We start from the raw sequence: 22,416 nt of genomic DNA, 5'->3' as shown, positions 1-22,416 counted from the left end.
AGTTTTCTTTTTTCTATTCTGTACTCTCCTCCCCCCCCCCCCAACTGTGCTGCAACGTGTTTGTCAGCGATGTCACTGGCAAGAAGAACCAGGCTATCTTCTTAAAAAGGGAATGATCCTCTTACAGTTAATTCCCGGGCTCTTCCCAAAACCTGAGGATCAGCCCGATAGGCTGGCGTTCCGCCCTCCGCCCCGGCTCCCGGGCGGTGAGGTCAGGAGGACCCGCCCGGGAGCTGTAACGGTCACGCCAAAGGGTCGAGGTGACGGGAAACAGCCGCCGGAGCCCCGCACCGAACACTGAGCGTATCTGACGTTTTCGTGGAGTCCACGGGAAAGGGTCATCTTCTGTTAGGGCCACTTGCCCATTCCTGGGGGCGGGGGCTCCGGTACCTAAAACTTTTTGTGAAATCGGATGCATCGCCCTCTGCTGTTCAAATGCTTAGTCCTTGGGCGCTACCTTGAGATTTTTGGAGCCTCGATCCACAGTTTCCCCCTAGTCTGGGCTTCACTTCCTGGCACAGCCAGTGCCGTGTTGATGGTTACAGCTCTCAAGGGCCACCTGCCACCCCGTTCAGCCAGCGGCGCTGCACTGCTCTTTGCGCGGAGCAAAGGTCCCGCCGTGAGGTGTCCGGGGAAAGGCCTCCCTTCGTGGAGATTCTGTCTGGCTACACGCTGTTTGGATCCCCCGCATCCGGACCCCAGATCACCCGAGAGAGCATCTCCCCCCAGAATGGGACATTTTCTTTGGAGCTGAGAATGTTGAGGCATCTAAAGTTCATCGAAATCATGTTGCTGACTTTTTTTTCCAGCTGGGATTACCCAATGGTCTCTTCAGCTGACCATGAGGTCAGCATTCAGGTCAAATTTATTGACAACTTTTTGTGTGTGTGTAAATAATCTACAGGCTCCAGGAAGGCAGAAACGTAGTCATCATTATTTATTTTGAAAGCTAGAACGGAGCCTTGTACTCCACGGGTCATCAATACATATTTGTTTTATGAACAAAATACTACGTGATTTTTTTTTCCCCTCAGTTGTCTAGGGGTCTGATAATTTACCAGTTTTTAGTTTGTTTGTTTATTTTATTGCAATTTAGAAAATGGCAAATTGCATAGGACCTCTAAATATGCCCCCAGGAGACCACCTTCTATCACTGCCAATTTCAATCAGATAATATTCTATTCTGGTGCAGGGTATTTTGTAATTAAATTTTTTTTTCCACTGAGGGCCTTCTGCTCTGACTTTTGTGAGTGACTTTTAGAAAAGTTTGTGTGTCCAAAAGCTGACCTGGTTTTCATATGCTCTTTGGAGATTTCCATAAAAGTAAAAAGCCAAGGAGTGCTAGTGAGGCATTTAAAGCATCTCAACAGAACCATAGAAATTCTGGCTGCATTTACTAAAGCAGGTGACTGTAATACGGGCTTACCCTAACCTTTACCTTTTAGACATACCTCAAGGTAGATTCTTAAGATGGCATTCAAAGACTTTTATTATGTTTTTAAATCAGTAGTTGGCAATCTGCCTCCACATTAGAATCACCTGGGGAGCATTTTAAAGTATGGATGGATGGATGGCTCAAGACCAATTAGATCACAAATTTCTGGAGAATGGGTTCTGAGCATTTATAGTTTCAAAAGCTTTCCAGGTGTTTCTGATGTGGTTGAAAAACTACCTTAAACCTTAAACCATAAGGGATTATTTCATGATAAGAGATAGTAACAGATTAGTGAGAAAAACTTGGGTTAATTTAGAGACCAAAATCTTGAAATTCTCATTTTGCTACTTAATAGCTATGTGAGTTTGGAGTTAAGTTCTGAGGCTATACATCTCATTTATAAAATGGGAATATTCTTTCTCACAGGATGGTAACAAATGAGAAGAGGTGTAAGAACTTTATAAAACAATAAAGTGTTATTCATATATTAGACACATAAGTTACTAAGATTCTAATATAACAAACCAGTGTGGCAATTTTCTCCCCATCTCTTTCATAGTTACTATATTAATCTGGGCTCACTCAGTATGCAGGTTGAACACAAAGATACTTGATGGGTTCGTTTGAGGAATACTAACAGGCCCAACAGATTAAAATGTCAGCCTGTTGGGACCCATAATTCTTGCCTTGACTTTGGCTTCCCCCCAGTTTGTCTTTGGGTGGCAGTTTTTGAGGGGCAGAATTTATCTCCTAAACTTATCCATATGTTGATTTCTTCAAGTGCCTACATATGTTCGGTATCATTCTAGGCCAGTGGTTCTCAACCTTCCTCATACCTCGACCCTTTAATACAGTTCCTCATGTTGTGGTGACCTCCAATTTCATTGTTACAAATTGAACATAATTAAAGCATAGTGATTAATCACAGAAACAATATGTAATTATATATGTGTTTTCCGATGGTCTTAGGCGACCCCTGTGAAAGGGTGGTTCGACCCCCAAAGGGTCGTGACCCACAGGTCGCTGTTCTAGGCCCTTGTATATGGTAGTAACCATAACCAAAAAATGCTCATATGGAACTTAAATTCTAGTGGGATTTGTGTTCCATGACTGTCAAATAAAATTAAGATGATGTTTAATTGTAACATGAATGGTATGTTCAGCTTATACCACTCAGTCTTTTGGGGTTTTTAAACCAATGGCAGTTTATATCTGAAGTTGAATTGCTTTGTCTTTTGTGAGTAACTAAATTTAGTTTAGCAATTGCAGTATTTGTAGGTGGAAAGGATAGGTAGGTAAGTAGATAGGTAGGTAGATGATAGATATAGATTTTTGCCTTTCATTTTTTTGCCTTTCATTTTATAAACAATAAACAACTGTTTATGTAAACTTATTATTTGAGTCTTTTAAATTGAGGGTAGGGGGAAAGGGGTCATTTTTTAGTGTCATGAATGATTTAGGTTCACAAATCATTGCCCTGAAGTGATAACCATTTATAAATTCAAACCCTTTATATTAAGCTCTCTGAACCTTGGTCAATTTTTCTTTCCTTCGTTGCCACTCTTTTTTAAGGAGGTGTCTGTCATATATTATTCTGTCACCATCTACTTTCTCTAATGTTTCTCAAAATTAGAATTAAATGTATAGAGAATACTAAGAATATGGTAACAAACTGCAGGAATGGACCTCAGGTTCAAAGTCTGGGCCTGCTGAGAAATGCTTCTGGAAACTTGACTTTTGTGTACCCTGTCTCACAGTAAACACTCAGGAATGTGTTGAGGTTGTTTTGCATCACTGACTTGCACCTGGTGAGTAAGCAGGGAATGTAGCCAGTGTCCCCATAATAGTCAGATGAAGGAAAAGCAAGGAGAATAATCTTCTCCCTACCAGCCTCCTATATATTTACTTCCATCTGTATGTAAAAAGTAGAAACTTCACTAAGTCCCCTTTGACCATTAACCCCAGTCCGGTATTGTCTCCCCATCCCCACTATACTATCATAAATGGATTTATATTTTTCCAGTATTCTTTGTTTAATGGTTATATACCATATATAACAAATAGTTTTGTTTTTGTTTCTAAAATTTAAATCTACATTTGCTTTTTAAATCTTGAGCTGTGATATACAGCAATAAAAAATAATATATATAAAATATCTATCTTAACATATTTTCTTTTTAATTCATTCCCCTATGACATTTAGTTTTTATTTTCTCTTTATTATCTCTCTTTATAATTTGACTTTCACTTTCCTTTCTTGTCGTAGCTCTACTAAAAGTATACTAAAGGTCACCCACCAATATATGTAATGAAGATGAAACCAAACCACCACCCCCTAACTTCTTAAAACTATGTTATACCATAATATTTACCTTTTGCTTTTTTCTTCCTCATATATCATCTTTTTACTCCCTTCAATCACTTAAGTATGGTTCAATCCTCAGCACTTGTCAGTCTTCTCTGAAAAGTATACTCACTATCTCATTTTCACCTCTATTTGAGTGACTGACTCTCAGATGTGTGTCTTTATTCCTGATCTCTTTCCATATTTTAGTGTCTCATTTCTAGCTGCTCAATAGATATTGCTACTTGTGTATACTTATTACTATCACCTTAACCTATCTAAACTGATATTTCCCTGCCTTTTTACCTATCTTGACTTCCTAATGTTTGGTCTTTATTAAGACCATTCTTCTAGTCTACCAGCCATAAAACCTAAGTCTTTTCTTCTTCTTCTTTTTTGCATCTTTCCCTTCAAATCCACTTGCTTATCAAATATTGTGGGTTCTACTTTCTCTGACTCAGTTTTTCTCTTCTATTTTGACTTTCAGAGTGGTATCAGAATTAGCCATGGCACAATTTTAATCATGTCATTTCCATGATCTAAAAATTGTCAGTCTTTATGTCATCTATAGGATAAAATCTAAACTTTCAAGACCCCAGTGAAGGAGTTTAAACCTACTAATATAATCCAGCCCCAACCTATCTTAAGGATATTTTCTGCATTCTACTTCATTGTCTTCTGAATATATCCTGCACCTTCATCTTATTTTTGTTTAAATTACTTCTTCCCTTTTAACACCTGGCTAACTCTTACCCATCTTTATAATTAAGCTCATATATCATCTTGAAGCATTGCACAATTCCTTCAGGCAGAGTGAGTTACTCCTTCCTGTGTTTCCAAAGAACCTTTTATGCATTCATTCTAGTATGTCACATTGTATTGTAAATTATTATTATTATTATTTTGTTGTTGTTGTTAATCCTCACCTGAGGATATTTTTCCATTGATTCTTAGGAAGAGTGGAAGAGAGAGGGAAAGATAGAGAGAACCATTGTGGTTGCCTCCTGAACAAGCCCCGACCAGGGCCCGGCCAGAGAGGAGCCTGCAACAGAAGTATGTGCCCTTGACCGGAATTGAACCTGGGACCTTTCGGTCCACAGGCCGATGCTCTTATCCACTAAGCCAAACCAGCTAGAGCTGTAAATTTTTTAATGCACCTATTATGTGTCTCAGAGCCTTCTACATTCACCCTTTACCACCACCAGCATGCACATTCAACTGGAAGTTCATTGAAAACAGAAACTATTCCCTTAGTAAGAGAAATTCCCATTTCTCTACAAGAAAACACTGTTGAATCAATGTCTTTTCCCCCCATTATTTATGACATACTAGTGCTTAGAATATTCTTAAAGACACTGTTTAAACAATTGTCTTTTTTGTTCAAAATCATTTGTTTTCTTATTGCTTATTAAGCTTAAGTTTCAATTCTTGAGCCTGGCCTTTGGGACCCTCCGTAATCACATTTATTGTGTTTCCTATTATGTTTAAGACACAGAGTATATGGTTGGCACTAGCTATCTTTTTAAAGTGTTGCTTCTCTTTAAGAATGAATACATAAGAAGAAGAAAAAGAAGAGTAATAAGTACATGCCTTTTGCCCAAGCCAAACTGATTTGCGCATTGTCCTTTGAACAGGTTTTCTTTTCAATCTTGTCTTTCAAAGTTCTACCCATTCTTTAAGACCCAGTTTAGGTTCTGTCTCATTTATAAAGCTTTTCTGAACATTTCAGCCAGAAATATTTTTCACCTCTTATCCAGACTTATGTAGCAATTCTTTACTTGCCATACATACCTGCATGCCTCCCTATTCTTTACATGCCATAATTCATAAGATGATAAAAGATAATATTTATATGGCATATTGGAGTCAATTAGAAGGGTTTTAGATTTCTGGTGAAACCTCCTTATGGCAGCAAAAATGAAACAGCATTTCTTGTACTGGCTACGATTTCCTAAGAATTGAGAAATGGAAAATTTTCTCAGAATACACTAACCATATGGCAGCATGGTGCAATGAAAAAAGCTGAATGAGTCAAGGCCTAGGTTGCATCAATACCTCTCTGCTTAACTGTGAAGTCTTGGGCAGGTTACCTTTCTGGGCTTTTGATTCCTTATATAAGATGGAAATAATTATGCTTTCAGAGTTTATGAAGGTCAGACAAAGGGTATGGTATGAATACTGGTATATGTTCAATAAATGACTTCTTTCATTGTGATGTATTTCTCTTCAACTTTGCCCTTTGGTAATGTGTCATGATTGTGGTTATATCTCTTTGATGAATCCAGAAACTTTACCTTCCATTCCACTTGAGTGAACAGACATAAAGAGATTTTTAGTCTTGTTGGTATAGTTCCTATTCCAGAATACATGAGATATGACACTTTTAGTCCTTAGACAAAGCAAGCAGTGTGCAGTTTTTTCCATTGTCAAGTTGGGCCTTCCTTCCATTAACCAGAGTATGGATCTCTAAACTTGTTCTGAATTTAAGGGTGCTTGTTCTGTTCCATAAATCAGCCATGCAAATATATTAAGGAACTACATATAATAAAAGAGCAGCAATTTAAAGCTTGTTTCATTGCACTCTCTCCTACATCCTGGAATTGTTCTATTCTGTTCTGTTACACTCCAGTTTTTATCAGTGATCTCTAGGGCAGGAGTCTAATTTCCTAGATGTTTCTAATAATCCTGTCTAATAAAAGAGAAACATGGTAATTAGCCGTACCTCCGCTACCCTTCCCATTGGCTAATCAGGGCGATATGCAAATTAACTGCCAGCCAAGATGGTGGCCGGCAGCCAGGCAGCTTGAAGCGAACATGAGGCTTGCTTGCTTCAGTGACGGAGGAAGCCAACGTTCCCCGCCTGCTGCTGCCGGCCTCTGAGCTTGCAGTTTGAAACATTGTTACAAATATAGAAGCTAAACAAAACCCCAGAAACCTGCTTTCAGCCAGCCGGGATCTCAGAGCTGGAGTTGAAACAGTGTTTCGATTATAGAACCCAAACAAACCAGATACCTGCTTTCAGCAGCCGAGCCCTCAGAGCTGGAGCCAAGCCTCAGAGCTAAAGCTGGCCCAGAATAAAAAAAAGAAAGAAAAAAAGGAGCGGTTGGGAGCTTCAGTCACCTGCCAGCCTGAAAACAGCCCTCAGCCCCTCACCCAGACTGGCCAAGCACCCCAGTGGGGACCCCTACCCTGAAGGGGGTGTGACCAGCTGCAAACAGCCATCATCCCCTCACCCAGGCTGGCCAGGCACCCAAGCGGGACCCCCACCCTGATCCAGACACCCTTCAGGGCAAACCAGCCGGTCCCCACCCGTGCACCAGGCCTCTATCCTATATAGTAAAAGGGTAATATGCCTCCCAGCACTGGGATCAGGGAGCAGTGAGGCCTCCTAGCACTGGGATCAGCGGAGCCATGAGGCCTCCTGGCCCCTGGAGCAGCGTGACAGGGGGCAGCGCCCTAACCCCCTGATCACCCTGTGGCTCTGTGTGTGACAGGGGGCGGCACCCCAACCCCCCCCCCCCCCACGGGACCTGCTCTGTGTGTGACGGGGTAGAGCCATAACCTCCCCATCGGCCCTGCCCTGAGTGTGACAGGGTGCGGCGCCCCAACCCCCTGATCTGCCCTGCTCTGTGTGTGACAGGGGGCGGTGCCCCAACTCCCCTATTAGCCCTACTCTGTGAGTGACAGGGGGGAGCTCCTCAACCCCCTGATGGGCCCTGCTCTGTGCGTGACAGGGGGGAGCTCCCCAACCCCCTGATGGGCCTGCTCTGTGCATGACAGGGGGGAGCTCCCCAACCCCCTGATCGACCCTGCTCTGTGCGTGACAGGGTACGGAGCCCCAACCCCCCTGATGGGCCCTGCTCTGTGAGTGACAGGGGGCAGCGCCCCAACCCCCTGATTGGCCCTGCTCTGTGCGTGACAGGGGGTGGCGCCACAACCTCCGCATCAACCCTGCCTTGAGTGTGACGGGGCGGCGCCCCAACTCCCCAATCAGCCCTGCTCTGAGCCCGACCAGGGGCTGCACCTACGGATTGGGCCTGCCCTCTGCCACCCGGGAGCAGGCCTAAGCCAGCAGGTCGTTATCTCCCGAGGGGTCCCAGACTATGAGAGGGCACAGGCCGGGCTGAGGGACCCTCCCTCTCCGCCCCCCCCCCCCCCCGAGTGCACAAATTTTTGTGCACCGGGCCTCTAGTCTATATATATAAAATCCTAAGCGACTGTTATGACTGGTCACTGTGACACACACTGACCACCAGGGGGCAGATGCTCAATGCAGGAGCTGCCCCTTGGTGGTCAGTGCACTCCCACAGCGGGAGTGCCACTCAGCCAGAAGCCAGGCTCATGGCTGGCAAGCAGGAGCCTCTCCCGCTTCCACGCCAGTGCTACTGAGTGGCAGCGCCAGCGCAGGCACAGCAGCGCCAGGCCCGGCTCAGACTCCTCCCCAGGTGCCTGCCACTTTGTGCACTGCTACATCCCTCGGGAGATGTTGGATCAGGTCGAAACCGGCAGTCCGACATCCCCCAAGGGGTCCCAGATTACAAGAGGGCACAGGCCAGGCTGAGGTACCCCACCGGTGCACAAATCCATGCACTGGGCCTCTAGTCCAAGATAAACAACTGCAATTTGAGTCTGCAAAGATAGGCTGTACTGCCAGCTGTTTTGTTAGATTACCTATCTTGCTTAGCTAATTTATGTTCCAGTGAGAAACTATTTTATTGATGTTTCTGGCACTTTTTTCACATACTTTTTAAATGGTTAACTTAATCATATAAAGAGGGAATGACTCACAAGTGAACCCTATGAAGTGAGGTTATCTTTGTCATCCATCCTTTCGCAACTGGTTTGTAATATCTATGTCTTAAAACCTCTACTTCCAACACTTTGGTCTTCTCATTGTCCATCATTATATGTTCATTTCCATCTCTAAACTTGGTTATGCTGCATTTCTTCCATTTACCCTTATTCTTTTCATTCCCCAATCCAACTTGAATTGTCATCTGTAGTTCTCTCCTTTTCATGAAATCTCAGCTATTTCATCCTGTGTTTCTTATTGTCATAACATTTCTGCATTACATATAGCATCTAACATCTTTTCTTGGCACTTAATGTTTTATGTGGTGGGTTTAAATGTATGTCTATATTAGTTCTATACATGTATTTGTTCCTTGTGGCATCAAATGATGAATGTACTTAATAGTTACTCAAGTTGATTTAGGAGATCTTGAGTAATCTTAGATTTAAGTCCAACTAGCCATTCTTTGAATTGTTCACAAATTTTACTATTAGGAAGGATATATAACTGGAAAAAGTTATATTTAAGTCATGTAGAATCAAGTGACTAATCTTTTATAGAGTAGAATTTTATACATACAGATTAATGATATGGCCAATACTGTAAGGCTGTACATTTATTTTAAGGAATAAGTAATGTTTTTAGATTTGTTTAGTTTAGTTCTGTTTTACAGTATAATAGTAATTTGTTCTTTGATCACTGAACCTACAGTGGTAATTTCCAGATCTCCATTTACATACTTTGTAAACTAATATGCCCCAGCTTGGCTTGTAGGAAGGTGTGGAACTAAAATAGTGTGTACATCAGCAAGCAGGAGGCTTGAAAGAAAATGAATTGAGAGGATTTGAGTGAATATCTTAAGCCAGTGATTCTCAACCTTCTGGCCCTTTAAATACAGTTCCTCATGTTGTGACCCAACCATAAAATTATTTTCGTTGCTACTTCATAACTGTAATGTTGCTACTGTTATGAATCATAATGTAAATATCTGATATGCAGGATGGTCTTAGGCAACCCCTGTGAAAGGGTCGTTCGACTGCCAAAGGGGTCGCGACCCACAGGTTGAGAATTGCTGTGACTTAACCAGTGGTGGCAGCCTATTGAAAAAGTGGGGTTGAGGGTAGGAAACCAGGACTTTCTCCACTAAATACCAGGGTGCTGAGCAGAATTGCTTTATGTGTTAATTTAGATAAGGAAATGCATCCATAAAATTTAAGCATACATATAAAGTTGACACCATCTTATTATCTTTATCAATGCCATTCTTGCTAGTGTTAGTTTGGTAGTTATATATGTGCCAGGCAATTCTTGAGCACTTTCATTATCACTTGTATAATTCTTTATAATAGGGGATCTTAATGGAATGTTTTGTTATGCTGCAAACAACTTTGGCAGTCTAGTTAAATCTATGGGATCTTTCTCAGAATGTTTTGAAAGAATAAAACAAAATGTATAGGATCTGAAATGAAACAAAGTATGTTGAAGCACAGCTATTAAAATATTAAAAAGCTGACATAGTAATATGCGTTTTAACACATTGAAATACAAGGTCTATTTATATGATTGTCTTAGGGCCATCTCTTATTTTTTTCCCCAATATATTTTTTAATTTCAGAGAGGAAGGAAGAGGGAGAGAGAGATAGAAACATCAGTGATGAGAGAGGATCATTGAACAGCTGTCTCCTGCATGCCCCCCACTGGGGATTGTACCCGCAACCCAGGCATGTGCCCTTGACTAGAATTGAACCCAGGACCCTTCAGTCTGCAGACCAACTGAGCCAAACCAGCTAGGAAAGGGGCCATCTCTTATATTCAGTTTCTCACACTGTGTAACAAAATTGTTTGGGTTATATATGATGGGACATCTGCCCCAAACTAGTTAACCTAACACACACACACACACACACACACACACACACACACACACACACACCAGCCAGCATGGCCCAGTGGTTGAGCGTTGACCTATGAACCAGGAGGTCACAGTTTGATTCTTGGTCAGGGCACATGCCAATTTCTCCTCTTTTTAAGGAACAAATAGTATCCCATGCTTTTTATGGAAAACTACTCTTCCCTGCAACATCATCTTTGTGTGTAGTTTAGGCAGCTAGTCCTTCCCCATCCCCACCTCTAGGAAGGGTAATCCTTAGAGTGGTTTGAGGAGTATCCTGTCCCCCAGATTACAGTGATTGGGAGGGAGGCTGAGCACATAAAGCTGGTTTTGTCATAGTGAACCTTAGATTTTTTGCTGGGAAAGTTGATGCATTAAAGCACAAGTTTCTACTCTCCCCTCAATTCTAAGTTTGGAGAAACTGTAAACCCATTATTTTCAAACACCTGTTTTCTCCTTAAAAGGAGGGAGAAGGGTATGGGGAAACAAAGAAGGGAAGCATAATTATATCAGACTTCTCAGGTGATGTTCCTGGTCAGTCTATCAGAAGTTTTTTGTTTTTTGTTTTTTGTTTGTTTTTAATGAGGAAAGAAAGGGTTCATATACATTATTTGCTTCTTTCCTTCCTTTTCTGCAGCCCTGAAGACTAATAATTTTGTCTTATAGGCTATTTGCCTAAAACATTTATGTGACCATTTTTATACGCTTCAAGTTAATTTTCCTTGGCCCTATGTCACAGACTAATGTTCTTTCCATATTAGGTAGATTAAACTCATACCTAGTAAGGTAGTAAATAAATTCACAAATTCTTTAGAACTTAACATTTTTTGAACTGTTATTTATGTTAAAAAATATTTAGCCCTGGCCAGTATTACTCAGTTGGTTGGAGCATGGTCCCATACACAGAAAGGTGTGGTGGATTCAATTCCTAGATTTCAGGTTCTACCCCTGGTTAGGGTGCCTATGGGAGGCAACCAATCAATGCTTCCATCTCTCTGCCCCTCTCCCGCTCGCCCTCTCTCCCTTTCCCCTTCATCCTCTCCCTTCTCCCTTTCCTCCTCCTAAAAAAAAAATTTAGTCACCAGAAGCAATTATTTATAATATAAGCAAATCAAATAATTGTCTCCTTCATACAGATGGCTTTCTCCAATCTCTTGATTTTTTTTTTACCTGCCATTACTCCACACCAGCAGTTCTTAAATTGTATTGTACATCAGGCTTGATTCCTAATAAGTTTCCACTGTAAATTGTAGTTCATCTAACCAATCCATAGTTGTGAAATTAGAAAAAATCTGAAAGTGCCTGCTTTACATAGCAGTTGAATACCTTCTAAAAAGTAAACTGTGAAAATATTTAGGGGTGAACTATACTTATGCCTGCAACTTTGAAATGCATCAAAAAATGCATCAAAAAATAAAATGGATTGATGAATTAATATGTGGTAAACCACACATATATCAAAATGGTAAGAATTACAAAAAAAACAACAATGGACAGCCCAGCCGATGTAGCTCAGTGGTTGAGTATTAACCCATAAACCAGGAGATTATGGGCTTGATCCCCTGTAGGGGGCATTCAAGAGGCAACAGATCATTGATTCTCCCTCTCCCATCCTCTCTGAAATCAATAGAAACATATATATTTTTTTAATGATAAGAATTACAGAATCTAGATATTGGGAATATGGGTATTCACAGAGATTTTCAACCTCTTTTTGACACTTTGACATTTTTCATAATATAATGTTGGGGGAAAATAACTTAAATTTATGGGGAATATACATACAAGTATTCCTGTTAGATTGAAATATGAAATTGTCATTGATGTAAGTAAAAACACAAATATAGGCAATTTCATTGGTACAACCTATTATCAAGATTGAGTAGACATGTGTGTGTGTGTGTGTGTGTGTGTGTGTGTGTGTGTGTTTTCCAAGTCTACTTAAAATGCTACTAAATAGGATAGTTTTAATAGATATGTTTTTACATTTTTTTCCTGATGACTAAAATTGGCTTAATTTAAAATTTATTTAATCTTAATACTGATTAATTATGCTAGTCCAACTGTACTTAGCTACATATAATATTACATTGTTGAAAAGAAAAATTTATACAAAGCTAGAGAGTTTCTACATAGTCTTCCTATGTTTTGTTACCAAAGTGATACATCTCATTTCCCAGGTGTACACAAATATAATTACAAAATCACCTTAGTTGTGGGGAAAATATATAACACTTTAATTAACTGGTCTGTTTGCTCTATACCTGTCAATTGAAATTTTATGCAAAAATTGAAGGTTAAAACTCAAATTATGGATAGTGGTGATAGTTGCACAATGTCAGTATACTTAGTTATACTTAATTATATTCTTAAAAATGGTTAAGTAATAAATTTTGTTAAGTACATTTTACCATAATACAATTTTTAAAAAGATAAAGGAGGAGGAGGCATTTTTGGATAACCATGATAAAATAGTGTGAAGGTCCAGACAGTGTGGCTGAGGTGGGTCCTAGAGAATCAGCATGCTAAATAAAGGCTGTCTACCTCCCATTCTTATCTTGCTCGTTTGAAATCTGACTGAATTTGAAAGCTGAATAAAATCATAATTTTGGATATTGTTGCCATGAATACAGTCCCGTTTTTTCCTCTATTCTAATTGAGAAGTTTTAATTGGAGCACACAATTAAAATTCATGTTCTACAGTAACTGAAGATCTCACCCATCTATAGTACCTGACTATATAATCTTTCCCACTGAGCATAGTTAGGCTAGTTATTCTGACAGAAGTCACTGCTCTAATTAAGTGAAAAATGCACAGTAGGTAAGAAGCTTTAATTAGCCGTTGTTTTCAATTGTACATTCATACTTTAATAGGGTGGAGGGTGAATGGTCTCACTGAGTTAAATTATATTTGCCCTAATAGAACTTGGTGTTGAAACTTGTATTAATTGGGAGAAAAATAAGGAATTGGCAACCTAGTTCCACAAGAACAAATTGACCTCCTGAAGTACCTATAAAAGCAAAATGGAAAAATGTTATAAATTTAACCATCTCCCTAGAATTTTTTCTTAACATAAGAAGCATCTCAGCCCTGGCTCAGTGGCTCAGTTGGTTGGAGCATCGTCCCATACACTGAAAGGTTACATGTTAGATCAGCCGTGGGTAAACTACGGCCCGTTTGAAATGAATAAAACTAAAAAAAAAAAAAAAAAAGACCGTACCCTTTTATGTAATGATGTTTACTTTGAATTTATATTAGTTCACACAAACACTCCATCCATGCTTTTGTTCTGGCCCTCCGGTCCAGTTTAAGAACCCATTGTGGCCCTCGAGTCAAAAAGTTTGCCCACCCCTGGGTTAGATTCAAGTCAGGGCATATACCTAGGTTTCAGGACTCATTCCAGAGGCAAGCAAGCGATGTTTCTTCCTTCTCTCTCTCCCCCCATCTCTCTCCCCCCGCCTCCTTTCCTATCTCTCTTATAATCAATAAACATATCCTCAGGTGAGGATTTAAAAAATGGACTTCTCTGATTGGCATATGTGATTGAACCTTTAAAAAAGAAAACATCTCATACTTGAGACTTCTAAACTTCAAGTGTAATAAATATAACTCAAAAGGAAAACCAAATCATACCTATAATGGAATCATGTAGGCCCAAATTTATCATGTCATTATCCTAAAACAATTTATCCTGATGTCTTCATTTCTTCTTCCCTTTTGCTTTTTGTGTGTGTGTGTGGTTTTTGTTTGTTTTTTAATTTAACCATCTTTCTCTTTTCTTATAGTTATGCTTTACCAGAAAGAAATGGGCGGGGGTTTTCCCTCAGTTGAAAATTGAATGAGACCATGTGTGAAATCACTTGTACAATACTTTAGTTTTCCAAGTTCAAGAGGTTAAAAGGTTAGTGTTGAAATGGGGGGAAAACTGAATTTCACATACTTCTGCTTACCACTCATCAAAGAATTATTAAGTCTTATAACACAAAAGCAGCCTGGGGCTTTGCTTCCACTGGTTCATGACAGAAGATAAATTACTAGAAAGATGGAGGGAATTACACAAAAACAAAATTCAGAAAACAATGATTCTGCAGATGAATACAAGGAAAACCAGAAAAAGAAGCTATTCTTACTGGAAATGTATTGATGATTTTGTCTCCTCAGTCTTTTAATGTAGAATAGAGGTTCTATAATACCATAGTAGGGTCATCCATTAAGTGAGGGCTGCAGTGGAGAGAAAGTTGGGGTCTTAAAGATAATGTCATTATTTTCTCTTTTAATTTACAGAAGTTGCTGGGTGTGTTTTGCCACTGATGAAGATGATAGAACTGCTGAATGGGTGAGACCATGCAGGTGCAGAGGATCTACAAAATGGGTGCACCAGGCTTGTCTACAGCGCTGGGTGGATGAAAAACAAAGAGGAAACAGTACCGCCAGAGTGGCATGTCCTCAGTGCAATGCTGAATACTTAATAGTTTTTCCAAAGTTGGGTAAGAAGATCCTTAAAAGCAATGCAGATATAAATGATGTTATTATACATAATTCTGTGCTCTCGGGTTTATTTTAAAGTGAGCCATCTCTGCTTTTTTGTGAATTTCTTATTCTTTTTCTATTGTTTACTCTAAATGTCAGGCATTTATTTGTTTTGTTAACAGTTTACATTATCCTTAATATATCCCCAGATCCATTCATTAGTTTGTGCATTAAATGTTTTCATTTGGTTGAGTGGATAAAGAACTTGGACCTTAACCTTGTGGATAAAATCAAATAACAAAGCTATAATAAAAAGCTGACTAAAGAGCCTCATTCTCTGGAGACTATTGATGTAGAAAAAGAAAACAATAGTGTTTTTTTCTAATACTTATTCTTAATTCAATATTAAGGAATAAAAGTAGAGAAATTAAAGATTTAATAAACGACAATGTTAAACTCATCTTTGGAATCTATTTATGTGGTTATCTTGCATGAAAGCTGCTTTCCTTTTTCTGCAAATTGGTGAGCAGGGAACAACCAAAAGTTGTTCTAGCATTGAAAAAAAGTATAGCAGACTGTTGAAAGGAAGCAGTAACTAACACTGATATTTAGTTAGCATGTTCCATTCCAGCCATGTGTTTATGAACTGGTATCTTTTTCCTCGTTTGATGTTGATGCCATGCCAATTGTAAACATTTTTAATATCCTTGGCTGTAATCAAGAGGTATATGAAGACAGTTTGGTTCTGAGAAACTCAGAAGAAAATAATGACTTTTGGGGGAGTAAGTTCAAGGAGAAATTGGAATTATTAGATATGTTGCTTTTTCTAGGTGCTATACATATTGAAATCAGACCCATTTTTTTTAATTTTTAATTTTTTAAAAAATATTTTTTATTGATATTTTACAGAGAGGAAGGGAGAGGGACAGAGAGTTAGAAACATCAATGAGAGAGAAACATCGATCAGCTGCCTCCTGCACACCCCCCACCAGGGATGTGCCCGCAACCAAGGTACATGCCCCTGACTGGAATCAGTCCGCAGGCCGACGCTCTATCCACTGAGCCAAACCAGTTATGGCCAGACCCATTTTTTTTAATGGGGCAATAATAATGAAGTGCTTTTATAATGTGAGAAGTTTAATAATAAGGGCAAACAAAATTTCCATTATTGTCTATTTCTCTAGAATAATGCATAAGAAGAAAGGCTAGCTTCCTATGAAAGGAAAGTAGCATAGTAGAGAAAGTAGTGTTTCTCAGACATTTAGATGTGTCTTCGTGCATACCACTGATTTAGAGAAAGTAAACTCAAAAGAGTAATCCAAAAATTTTTATTATAATATCAGAGCAGTGTTTTAAATAATTTATTGGGGAAAACAATTACTGCTGCAATCTTTAACTACATTGATATCTCGCTCACTAAAGTCAAAGTTAAGGTTTCATATTTAACTGTCTTTTCTTACTCTATAGTTCTACTAAATTAGGTGTCTTTAACTGGTTTTGGTATGGGGGTAATAATAATGGCCTCATAGAACAAGTTGGGAAGTGATCTCACATTTTTTGTGAAGAGCGTGTGAAGGATTGGTGTTAATTCTTTAAATGTTTGATGACAGTGAAGCTCTCTGGTCCTGGTCATTCTTTATAAGGAGTTGTTTTTTTATTATTATTATTACTAGTTTAATCTTTTTACTTATAGGTCTATTCAGATTTTCTATATCTTCTTGAGTCTGTTTTGGTAGTTTGTGTCTTTCTAGGAATATGTCCATTTTATTTAGCTTATCTGACTTGTTGGAATATAATGGTTCATAGTATTCCTTTATAATCCTTTTTATTTCTGTAAGGTTGGTACTGTATTAATGTTCCCTCTTTAGTTCATGGTTTTAGTAATTTGAATCTTCTGTCTTTTTTTTCTTGGTCAACCTAGCTAAAGTTTTGTCAATTTTATTGATCTTTTCAGACTCAACTTTGGTTTTATTGATTTTCTCTTTTTTTATTTTCTATTTCATTTATTTCCACTCTAATAGTTTCCTTCCTCCTGCTTGGTTTGGGGTTAGTTTGCTTTTCTTTTTCTAGTTTTTTAAAGGTGGGAGTTTAGATTATTGGTTTGATTTTTTTAATAGATTTTATTTTTTTTAGAGCAATTTCAGGTTCACAGCAAATTGAGAGGAAGGTACAGAGATATCCTATACTAGAGACCTGGTGCATGAAATTTCATGCACTGGGGGGGAGGGTCTCTCAGCCCAGCCTGCATTCTCTCGCAGCCCGCGACTCCTCACTCCTTACCACCCGCCTGCAGCGGAGGCAGGAGAGGCTCCCGCCACTGCCGTTGTACTCACCAGCTGTGAGACTTCTGGCTAAGCGGCGCTCCCCCTGTGGGAGTGCACTGACCACCAGGGGTGGCAGCTCTTGTGTTGAGCATCTGCCCCCAGTGGTCAGTGTGCGTCATAGCGACCAGTCATTGTGTCATTTGGTTGATTTGCATATTACGGTTTTATTATATAGGATACTCTCTGCTTCCTCACATTCATAGCCTCCTCCATTATCAACCCTTTTTGCCAGAGTGATACATGTGTTGCAATTGATGAACCTATATTGGCACGTCATTATTAGTCCATTGTTTATATTAAGATTCATTATTGGTGTTGTACATTCTGTGGATTTGGACACATGTGTAATGGCATTTATATACTTTTAAAGTATAATACATAGTGTTTTCACTGTCTTCATATTTTTTGCCTTTTTCAGAATGTCATATAGTTGGGATCTTATAGTATATAGCCTTTTCAGATTGGCTTCTTTCAGTTAGTAATAAATATTTAAAGTTTCTCCATGTCTTGATAGTTCTTTTCTTTTTAGCACTGAACAATATTCCATTATCTGGATGTACCACAGTTTATTTATCCACTCACCTACTGAAGGACAACTTAGTTACTTCCAAATTTTTACAGTTACGAAAAAAGCTGCAGTAAACATCTGTGTGCAAAGTTTTTGTGTGTTTTTTGTTGTCAGTCCTCATCTGAGGATATATTTTTCATTGATTTTTTCAGAGAGAGAGGAAGGGAGGGGGAGAGAGAGAAATATAGATGTGAGAGAGACTCATCAACTGGTTGCCCCCACATGTTCCCTGACCAGGGCTGGGAATCAAACCCGAGACCCTTTGGTCTGCAGGCCAATGCTCCAACCACAAAACCAAACCTGCCAGGGCACATGTGCAGGTTTTTGTGTGGACTTAAGTTTTCAACTTATAAATACAAGGAACATGATTGCTGGATCATATGGTATGAGTATGTCTAGTTTTGTAAAAAAAAACACAACAAAAAACTATCAAAATGTCTTTTAAAGCAGTTGTATATTTTGCATTCCCACCAGCAATGAGTTCCTGTTGCTTTATATCTTTGTCAGCATTTGGTGGTGTCAGTGTTTTGGATTTTAGACATTTGGTGATATCCGTCTTCTTTAATGAGGTGTCTCTTAAATCTTTTGAAATTTTTAAAAATCAGGTTATTTTCTTGTTGAGTTTTACGTGTTCTTTGTATATTTTGTATAACAGCGTTTGATCTGGTATATCTTTTGTAAATATTTTCTCCCAGTCAGTAGGGTTTCTTCTCATTTTCTTGATCTTTCTTCTTTTTTAATGTAGTCATTTACAGCTCTAAATTTCTAAGGACTGCTTAGATTTCTTTTTTAACCTATTGATAAATTTCCCAAATGTCATTCTGTTTGATTTCTAATTTCACTCCATTGTGATCAAAGAACACACTTCTTCTGTCCTTTTAAATATATTAAGGCTTGTTTTATTGGCCTAACATGATGAATGTTCCATGTGTGCTTGAGAAGAAGGTGTATTCTGCTATTGTTGGAAGGAGTGTTTTATAAATATCTAGTTGGTTCATAGTATTTTCAAGTCCTCTATTTCCTTGTGGCTCTTTTACCAATCCTTTGTTGAAAGTGGGATATGAAGTCTTCCACTTTAGTTAATTATTTATTTCTCCAATTCCTCCCATTTTTTGCTTCATCCATTTTGGGCTTTGTTGTTAGGTGCATATATTTTCCTAATTGTTTTATCTTTTTTTTTTTTTTTTTTTAGTTCTATCTTGATGGGTTGTCCCTTTTACCAATATAAAATGTCCTTCTTTGTTTCTACTAACAGTTTTTGTCTTTGAGTCGATTTTAACTGTAAAATTGACTTTAAGTGTAGGCACTCCCTCTCTCATGTCTTAATACATTAGTGGTAAATTCTTAGGTTACTTTCAAGTGAAATTTTTATTACAGTTTTGTTATTTCTTTATTGTTGTTCTCAACAAAGCATCAATTTAAAATTATGTATAGAGTTGAAAATAACTAACAATCACCCTCAAAAAATGGTTGTAAGCCCAGCCGGCGTGGCTCAATGGTTGAGCATTGACCTAAGAACCAAGAGGTCACAGTTTGATTCACGGTCAGGGCACATACCTGAGTTGTAGGCTCAGTCTCCAGTGGGGGCCTGCAGGAGGCAGTAGATCAATGATTCCTTCTCATCGTTGATCGATCTCTCTCTCTCTCTCTCTCTCTCCCCCCCTCTCCCTCTCCCTTTCCTCTCTGAAATCACTACAAATATATATATACTAGAGGCCAGTTGCACAAAGATTCGCGCAATAGGCCTTCCTTCCCCTGACTGCCGGCACCAGTTTTCCTCCGGCACCTGGGACCCAGGCCTTTGGTCTGGCCGCAGCAGAGAAGCCAAGCCTCCTCAGTCTTAAGTCATCTTCAGTCTTCGCTCCGTGCCTGCGTATGCAAATTAACCACCATCATTGTTGGGTTAATTTGCATACTCATCCTGATTGGCTTTTTGGGGCATAGCAGAGTGATGGCCAATTTACATATTTCTCTTTTATTAATGTAGATATTTTAAATGGTTGTAAAATGTTAAGTGGAGTGTAAAGCTTGGAAAGGAAAGATATTCACTAGGGATAATGAGGAGTGGTTCTTAGGAGAAACTTTTCTTTAAAAGTTTAGCAAACAGAAATAATAGTTACAATTTTATTTTACAATAATATTAATAATATTAACAGGGAGCTCCACCTAGTGTGACTTAATTGGTTAGAGCGTCATCCTGTGGACCAGAGGCTTCCGGATTCCATTCCTGATCAGGGCACATACCCAGGTTGCAGATTCAATCCCCTGTTGGAGCATGTGCAGAGTCAGTCTCTCTCTCTCTCTCTCTCTCTCTCTCTCTCTCTCTCTCTCTCTCTCTCTTCCCCTTCCTCTCTCTCTAAAACCAATTAAAAAATAATAATAATAGTGATATCAATAGCTATTATTTTCTAACAGTCCACTACTATTTGCCAGACACTATATGTTGGTCACTTTGCCTATATTGCTTTATTTAAGCTTCTCAAAAGCATAGTAGATATTGTTTCTTATTTTACAGATAAGAAAAACAGAGTCGCCAAATTTATTTAATGGGCTTTTAGCAAGTAAGTGAAGGAGCCAGGATTTTAAATTGCTAAATTTCTTGTTACTGTCACTCAGTGAGACTGCTACCAGGCCACATATGAATAAGAAGTAGTTTTATGTACCATAAAAGGAAGTAGGGATAATGTTAATTTGAATATCTTTTAGATACTATTAATGAATAACATGGATGGTATACTCTTTTCTTTGTCTTGATATTTGCCCTGCTGGAAATGGAAAGGAATAACAAATATGTGAAACAAAGTGTGCAGCAACTACAATATCTCATAATCAGTATTTCCTTTAACTATTTTAAATGTTTGAGTTTACTTTATGTATTTTCCCTCCAGATAATGCATTCACATGGACCAAAATTCAATGAAAAGTCTTTTTACCAGGCCTTCCAGCCATGATGCCAAGTACTTTTCTTGTTACAAATCTCTGGTGTTTTATTCTAGGGTGTTTCTCTTTTCTCTCTCCCTCCCCTCCTTCCCTGTCTTCCTCCCTCACTCCCTCCCTACACACACACACACACACACACACACACAATCTGCAAACTTTAGGGTAGAGTTAAAAGAACGAACAGTGGACAGGGAAATACCCAGAGATTGGTTCGGTCTCATTGATGAGATTTTGAGTTGGTTGTGTGTTTTTTGCAGAATATTTCATAGATGGTCCTGTGTACTTATTACATCACAACATGAAACATATAATGTACACTTGTCATACAAAGAAGAGACATTATAATTAACACCTCAGAAATACAAAGGATCATAAGAGACTTTTTTTTAACAATTATTTGCCAACAAATTGAATAACCTGGAGGTAAAGCATAAATTCCTAGAAACATACAACCTGTCAAGACTAAATCATGAAGAAATCGAAAATGTGAACAAAACAATAACAAGGAGGTCATAAACCTCCAACAATGAAAAGCCCAGGACCAGATGGTTTCACTGGTGAATTCTACCAAACTTTTAAGGAAGAATAAATGCCAGTTCTTCTCAAACTCTTTAAAAATTGAAGAGGAGAAAATACTGCCAAACTTATTTTATAAGTCCAGCATTACCCTGATACCAAAACCAGATAAGGACACTACAAGAAAACTACAAGCTAATATCCCTGATGAATATAGATGGGAATTCTCAACAAAATACTAGTAAACCAAATTCAACAGCACATTAAAAGGATCATACATCATGGTGAGGTGGAATTTATACCTGGAATGCAAAAATAGTTTACTACAGCCCTAGCCGGCTTGGCTCAGTGGATAGAGCATCAGCCTGTGGACTGAAGGGTTGCAGGTTCGATTCCGGTCAAGGGCATATGCCTGGGTTGCGGGCTCGATCCCCAGTGGGGGGCATGCAGGAGGCAGTGGATCAATGATTCTCTCTCATCATTGATGTTTCTATCTCTTTCTCCCTCTCCCTTCCTCTCTGAAATCAATAAAAATATATTTTTTAAGAAAAATGGTTTACTACAAATGAATGAATGTGATACACCACATTAACAGAATGAAAGATGAAAATTATATCATTATCTAATAGATGCAGAAAAAGCAACAAGTTGGGAATAAAAGGAACACTTCAACATAATAATGGCCACATACGATAAATCCATGGTTAAACATCATACACAACATTGAAAGATCAAAAGCTTCTCCGCCAAGATCAATAAGACAAGGGGCATCCATTTTCACACTCCTATTCAACATAGTACTGGAAATCCTAGCCAGATCAACTAGGCAAGAAAAAGATATAAAAAGCATCCAAATCAGAGAGAATGAAGTAAAACTGTCTTTGTTTGCAAATAATATGATCTTATATGTAGAAAATCCTAAAGACTATCCCCCCACCCCCCACCCCCACCCCCCCAAAAAAAAAACTTGTTAGCTTGGCTGTGGTGGCTCAGTGGTTGAGCGACAACCTATGAACCAAGGGGTCATCAGTTCGATTCCTGGTCAGGGCACATGCCCGGGTTGTGGGCTCGATTCCCAGTAGGGGACCTGCAGGAGGCAGCCAGTCAATGATTCTCATCATTGATGTTTCCATAC

At 39.0% G+C, this 22,416-nt stretch overlaps 1 protein-coding gene across 1 annotated transcript in view; it reads left to right on the top strand.

Moving 5' to 3' along the window:
* The first annotated feature begins 826 nt into the window (after window positions 1-826).
* Window positions 827-22,416, top strand: part of MARCH5 (membrane associated ring-CH-type finger 5) — a 43,815-nt gene continuing 22,225 nt past the window's right edge. The window contains exons 1-2 of the mRNA XM_023754917.1: window positions 827-846; window positions 14,748-14,950. Coding sequence (XP_023610685.1) covers window positions 842-846; window positions 14,748-14,950 — 208 coding nt within the window. The 5' untranslated portion in view covers window positions 827-841. The remainder of the gene's footprint in view (window positions 847-14,747; window positions 14,951-22,416) is intronic.

The sequence above is a fragment of the Myotis lucifugus genome, unplaced genomic scaffold (genome assembly GCF_000147115.1).
Source record: "Myotis lucifugus unplaced genomic scaffold, Myoluc2.0 scaffold_66, whole genome shotgun sequence".
Classification (NCBI taxonomy): Eukaryota; Metazoa; Chordata; class Mammalia; order Chiroptera; family Vespertilionidae; genus Myotis; species Myotis lucifugus.
Note: the sequence above shows the minus strand (reverse complement) of the source record. Positions and strands in the feature narration are given on the sequence as shown.